At 38.5% G+C, this 7164-nt stretch overlaps 1 protein-coding gene across 1 annotated transcript; it reads left to right on the forward strand.

The window, feature by feature from the left end:
* The first annotated feature begins 2923 nt into the window (after positions 1-2923).
* LOC116217549 (transcription factor SOX-5-like) lies at positions 2924-6806 on the forward strand. Its single transcript, XM_031557460.1, has 2 exons — positions 2924-3109; positions 5564-6806. Exons 1-2 carry the CDS (start codon positions 2975-2977, stop codon positions 5714-5716), a joined length of 288 nt encoding a protein of 95 aa, XP_031413320.1. The 5' UTR covers positions 2924-2974; the 3' UTR covers positions 5717-6806.
* The last annotated feature ends 358 nt before the right edge of the window (positions 6807-7164 follow it).

Consider the following 7164-nt stretch of genomic DNA (forward strand, 5'->3'; position numbering starts at 1 on the left):
AAGCATTCTCCAAAGAAGTATTTTCTTAAAAGCTGACAGTGATAAATTCTCCTTTCCAGTTTATTAATGGTCTCAGATTGTTCAATGAAAACAATGGTTCTGTCAGATTACTCCCACTCCAGCTGATAAGCCAAAAGACTTGGTACTGTACATACCAAGTTAGTACATGAAGCATCCCCTCTGGCCATTTCAAACTTTCTCCAAAAGATACTAACAATGAGGAGATCAGCTCCTCTGTGTTTCTCTGTGGGAGAAGCCTATGGCTTGGCTTTGGCTGTCGGCAGCATTCCATGGCTACTTGTTACTCACCCAAACCTTCTCCCTTGTTCCTGTAGCATAGGTCTAGCTGTTGTGTTCCAGGGAACCAAGCAGCTTTTTGCTCCTCCATAGGTAAACAAGATCACAGAAGAGCTGTGCTAGCAGGTTGCCCATGCAGTTTGGTTGTGCCAAGTCGCTGCTGGGGTGCATGTGGAGAGCTTTTGCATGTGGGAGCTGGAGAGGATGGCACTGACTACCGAGTTGTCTTCTGCTGCTGCTGTGAGGAGCTCTGTGACCCATCTGTCCGTCCGTACACACACATAGAAGTGTTTTTCCACCCATCAAAGGTGTAGGGGGTTAGCTTTACAGAGTGCTTTTTGACTCCCATCCGAAAGCTACTATGGGATCTCAGAATGCACTGATGAGCCAGTACTGGCTAAGTATCTTCAATGTGCATCACTGCATTTCTCAAATGAATTATTTGACAGCAATTGCACTTTTCTAACCCTACTAAGGGTTATAACTAGCAACCTGTTATATTATTTCTCTCTGTATTTTCTTCTTCCTCACATTCTTGAATCCTCATAAAAGTTGAGAAGAAAATATTTTCTTTTTTCAAATATCTCAGTGTGGTACTCTGTGCTGTACTGCGAGAATATACTGATAATTGTCATTAGATGAGTATTACAATGAAGTGAACTGCTAGCAGCTGATAGGGCAAGGAAGGAGCTATCTTTTCAAGTAGTTCTGCTGTGCAACTTGGAAACTCTGCACTCTTTCCTAGAGAAGAATGTATGAAGGGTAGAAGAGTGGCAGTAGCACTGCTAACTAATTCTACATCCAGGTGGCAAGTGCATCACTTAAATCAATTCTCTCCAATTATTGAAATTAAAAAAAAAAAAAGTGTTTTCTTTGCCTGCATTAGTATTTTAGCCGTTTTCTATTTCTCCCAGCCTTCAACAGAAGAGTTTTAAGTCCTGTGGTTGCTGTTTCCATACAGCTCTCAAGTTTCCAGCTCCTTCTACAGAGAATGTTCTGCTGCAGCCCTCTGTTGTATAATAGGGATATTTCTACCTAGATCTCCAACATCTTAATAAAAAATGAATCAAGTTACATTTCCTTTATACGAAAATATGTATTCTTAGTGTTTTCCCAAATGTATGTAATTATCTAGAAATGTGTTACAGGATTTTGCTTAAGTTGGAAACGGGATGCTGCTTGGGAGTGCAAAGATGAAATTCAGTGAATATAAATAAAACTAAATATCAAGTGAATAACCCTAACAGTGACACCTGTAGGGCTGTGGACCACTCTTCCGAAGTATGAAGTAGGTGATTCAGTCTTTCAGACTTTTCAATCCAATGTTGAAAGCTGTAGTAAATATATTGTAGGGAACATTCCTGCACTGGCAGGGAGGTAGACTAAATGAGCTATTACAAGTAGCTCTTTTCCATGTCTGACTGATAGTTGGCTAGGAGCATGTTTAGTGTAGTCGCCAAATTTTTCTCTCTTTTTTGTTCTTTGTTTTTTTTTCCCTCTTGGAGAGCATTGGTGACATTGGCAGAAGAACATTTCCTGCATTTTAGAAAGGTTTGTGTGGCAGGGTTGTCCCAAAAAGCTGATTATTTTCGGAGGAGGCATAGAGATAGATAGTCTTAATCCTTTCCTAAGGCTTTTTTGAAAAAGGTTTCATGGCTCTGACTCATATGAGAGGGTGTGGTGGTATTGGAGATATCTGTGGATTAGCTGCTACGCATATTTTCTGGTCTTTCAAATTTGTAGTACAATGATTCTAGATATACTAATAGTGCATTTTTTGTTTCTAGTGTGTGATTCATAGCTTTTTTTCTTGGAATTTTTTCTTTCCTTCCCTTATAATCGCTGTCATTCTGGGTGGAAGGAGGGCTTTTTATTGAATGATTTAGAGATAGAGGTTAGTCAGTTCCTGTGTCTGTGTCCTCCTTTAGAAAGCATCTATGACAGTAAACATGAGAGATGGTGAGTTGCACATAACTCAGTTTTTCTGATACGTTTCTGCAAGACTTTTTCCTTTAAAAATATTAATTGATGATGAGGGCAGGAGTACTCATCATTAAGAGTTTAAATACTTTATCACTTCATCCTCGTTAGGATATATGGGAATGATGTAGCGGCTATGTGCTGTGGGAGTACCAGCGAGGAGGCTGAGAGGTCCCACCCCAAGGGGACCCCCCTGCTTCCCACTAAATATACAAGGGAGGTTAATGTGGACCTTACAGTTTCTGCAAGTGTCAAAACATTTACATGTCTTAGTTATAAGTTTCTGCTGAAAACTCAGTAGTTTATAAGAACTGGAAATGTTAATTTTGATCCCTGTGAAATGTAAACAAGGTTTAAAATTTGAAACTCAGAGAAGGCAGTATTTTTTTCCCTATTGAGCTGATAGAAAGGCAGCAGAAAGTAGATGAATGGGCAAGAGAACATTGAAGGAGGACACCGGATCAAAGTCTGCATATGGAATTATCCTTCATGGTTCATTTTCCTGAGGAAGGACAGGCCATAATGTGCCATAAATTGCAGTAGGCTGCTGCTCTTTGGTTCAGCTGAAACTTTGCTTACACTGAACCTGCAAAACCTAACTAGCTCTAAATTTCCTCTCTTTCCATTTTTTTTTTTTTCCTCTACCATATGATGCCCAGGGACTCCAGAAAGCCTCGCTGAGAAAGAAAGGCAGCTCATGGGTATGATCAATCAGCTGACCAGTTTGCGAGAACAGCTGCTAGCAGCTCATGATGAACAGAAGAAACTGGCTGCCTCACAGATCGAGAAGCAACGCCAGCAAATGGAGCTGGCTAAGCAGCAACAAGAACAGGTGAGTGATTATTATGGTGGCTTTCAGCTTAAAATCATTTTCTAGGTCTCCCCAGCAGATTATCTTCTAGGATTTATACTTCCTAAGGTTGTTATTCACCTCTTTTTTTTTTTCTTTTTTTTAATATTTGTTTTCTTAGGTGAAGAAATGTAAACAAAAATAGATTGGAATGCTGCTTTAATTTGCAATATATGATACTGTGTCTTTCAAAGATACATATGTATCCCAGTTCGGTGGTATTCTTTTCCTGTAGTTTTTGTTGTTGTTGTTGTTTTGTTTTCTTCTAAGTATGTGTAAATAAGTGTGCAAATTCAGTACTCCTATAAAATCTCTAAGTGCTACTTGTATTCAATACTTGTGTTCAATAGGTAGCATTTGTTCAATATGTAGCATTTGAGTTGTAAGGAGGCAAATGAAATAATTGTTTTACCAATTGTGGAAAAAAAGTGGGGAACAATATGAAGTCAGTGAAGAAATTTGATTTTTTTTCTTCTACACTTGAGAGGCTTGATTTTCAGTTCTTGCAAATATTCCCTCCACTGAGAACGTAAATGTGCCTATGGACATGAACAGTTCCATTGTGAACACACCGACACATTTTATTTTATGCAAAAACCACAACTTTTCTAACAAATCTGTACCATGTGAATTTTAACAGAAATGAATGTCCATTTCTTTACCTGAACAGAGAATACTTGGACATCTTTAAAATTTGTCAGTGTTCCACTCTGCTACCTCTTATCTGGAAGCATTTGATCTGTCTGAGCATGTGTCTCAGCTTGTAATGAAACTCATGGAACTCTGCGCATTCAGTCATGGTTGTCATACTTCAATATTAGTATGTTAGCTAACAAATCTTAAGATTCTAAAGCACTGCTGACATCTTCAGATGTTCTGGCTCTGTTTTTTCTTTTTCTCTATTAAAAGCTTTGTCTTAAATACTTTGTATTTTGTCCTCACACCGGAAATCCCACATAGAGCAGAAAAAAGTGACATACTTGTTAAACCAGCCAAGTTGTATCACACTGTTGTTTACATGGAGAAAATGGATGAAGGCGTGAGGGTGTAATTGGCAGAATCCTTCCACTGGGGGACATCCTGCAGGAAATATTACCTTTGCCCTAACTATTAAAGACATCACTGCTACAGGATGACTGAACGACCCGAGAGTGAAAAAGAAAATGAAGAAAATGGAAAAATAAAGGAAAAAATGCTTCAGGGTTTTATTAGCATAACTAGGATTTTTTTTAATTTGAGAAAATGTGTATAATTCTGTTGCATAGAAATTCAAATAAACTTTTAAAAAGATACTGATAAAATCAGTTTTCTTAAAAAGTTGCTCAAGAAAGAAAACAATCTTTTAGATGTGGAGTTAGCTATGAGCGAGTGTTTCTTATGCTAATAGTTTAATAACAGAAATGAAAGAAAACACCTAAGAGGAAGAATGCACAAAATTCCTCCCAGTAACTGTATATAAGTTCCCATCTGACCATGAGATGTGTACACATTCCACAGGAGAATAGCGATACTCCTTAATGTTTGTACTGCTGTGCTAGCTATTCATGAGAGCAGAGCTTTTGTGATGACTCAGATGAAAATTTTCAGAGTTTGCTTTTTCAATTTGAGACATATCATGGTTTATCTTTGTTCATTCTTTAAGAACTCTGATTTGATTACATTATTGCCTGCTTTTTCCTTCACCGTATCCAAAATATATCTATGCTACAACTCCCAGTCATTTAGGTAATGGAGAGAGGATGGAAGTCCTTACGGAAAACACACATGACTTTGAGAGGAGGTGTGTAACTACCCCGTCAACTTGTGAGAATCAGGTTCATTGTAGAGCCATGTAGACTGACTTTGCCCCTTAGGCTCCTTTCTGCTGATATGCCAATAGTCTTTATCCCAAACCCTGTTCCGGTCTCTTTGTGTCTGTTTCTACACCAGTTAAATACACCGATGCTTCCTGAGTGTCCCATTTCCTCTCTTGGAAAACTTTGCATAGATGGTACCAAACATAAAAATAATTTTACTGTCCATCTTCCTTTCTTCCTTTTACTTGCCTTTTCTGCCTTCCCCTATTATTTTCCATCTTCTCTAGCAGTATTGTTCCCCCTTCAGCAGGGAGGAGCAGATTAATGCTCTCTTCTTTTTTTTTTCACTTTAGCAGCACCACTTCTGGTAATGAGGAAGGAGAGATTTTTGTCAGTACTCCTCCTCAATCCATCACTGCATTTTTTGTAAGATTTCCTTTCACCCCAGTGTTCGCTATGAATTGCTCCTGAGCATGAGCCCCTTGGCTCAGTGGTAGTCCAGGCTGCTGCCGACCACACTTGAAGGTTTCTTAGCTTAACAGAGCAGCTGATAGGACCAAGCAGGGTTGAAGTTTGCTATGCAGCAACTTTAGGAATGATGATGCATATCTCACACTACTTCTGTGCAATTTCTCCACAGATTGCAAGACAACAGCAGCAACTTCTGCAGCAGCAACACAAAATTAACCTTCTTCAGCAACAGATCCAGGTCAGAGACTGTATCTCCACCCATATCCCTGTTACCCCTTCCTTTCTGTTCCCTCATGTTTTCCCTCGGGCATTTTTGTTGTAGTATCTTTAAGGATCTCTGCAGATGGCTTACATCTTATTTATGGAAACACATGATGATGTTACCTGTCATTAAGCGAAAAAAGTTTCTGGAAGGCCTTGAGTGATTAACACTACTCCTACAGGAATCAGGAAGCAGATGAGAGGGGAGCTGGTAACGTGAACAAGGATTTGCAGGATGAAGTCCTCTGAAAGTGCTCTTCAGGTTTAAATCAAGAGTGGCAAAAAACGTTGCTAAAATGTAATGGATTGCAGTGGCTCTTTTCCAAATCTGTTCTTGAGACTTTACTGAATCAGTTCTCTTCAGTGATCTGTAATCAAGTCTCTCCTTCCCATTGCCTGAAGTTTCCTGAAGTTTCAACACATTAGGTGAAGTAAGTGTGTGAGAAACTGGCCTAAAGGTTGGTTAGATCCTAGAGAACAACTGGGCTCTCTAGGAGTGTAGGCAACTACGTGTAGGTCCTAGGCATCTACATGTTTACTACTGGTAGGAGGAAAAAAAATGCTAATGCAGTGTAACTAGTAAACTTTATTTAACTTCTTTTTCTTCCCTTAACACATTTGGAGGTCTCTTTTCATGGCAATATTTCAGTACTTTTCTTCTGCATGTACATATGCATAGCCTTGTTCTCGGTATAATGCAAATCAGTTTGCCTGTGAAGGTTTACAAGAAGTAAGACGGGGTCTGACATTTACAGCTATCTAGAGTCATGGTAGAATCTGTGCTTGTTTAAGTATGCAGTTATTTACAGAGCAATGCAAGTCAGTGTGGAAGTGGATGTTATGTTCTGTTTGTTCAGTAACATCAGGATCTTCTTTCCAAAATGCTTTAGAATTAGATGCCTAAAATTATGGGCCATATCCTTAGCTGCTTTACAAAAGCATAATTCCAGCCAAATCGGAGGAGTTGCATAGCTTCGTGCTAGCAAAAAAGTGGCTAATATTTCAAATGATACTTTATCAGGAGTTCTGTAACTGTGAAAAACTTCTGGTGAAGTTTCACTTCTGCGTTACAAGGCAACATGTATACAAGATGTGATTTGCTGAAAAGAGTTTTGATGTTAGAAGGCCTGAATTAGGTTTGACCTCTGTTTTTGTGGTATTTTTTTTCCTTGTTTTTTTTTTCTTTTTTCTCTTTTAAAATTGTGTGTGGGAGAAATTTTTCTTTTTTTCTTTTAATTACATTGTCTGTAATGCTCAGAAAGAAGAACAATAGCAGAACCTCCACAATAGCAAGAGAAGTATTTATGCTTTTAGCATTTAGCTATGAGAGTGATTGAGGAAGTTGTTTTATAAGCAGTGAATAAAAATAAATTGAAATAACATAATTTGACCCCAACCCTTTTAAGTTTTAAGGTCTTGTAGATAAGAATGAAGTATGTCTTTTTTTAGGGTTGTGGAGAACACTGATTATTGATAATGAGATATAGAGCCTTTCATCTCTTGATCCCT

This window comes from Meleagris gallopavo, chromosome 1 (genome assembly GCF_000146605.3).
Source record: "Meleagris gallopavo isolate NT-WF06-2002-E0010 breed Aviagen turkey brand Nicholas breeding stock chromosome 1, Turkey_5.1, whole genome shotgun sequence".
Lineage (NCBI taxonomy): Eukaryota > Metazoa > Chordata > Aves > Galliformes > Phasianidae > Meleagris > Meleagris gallopavo.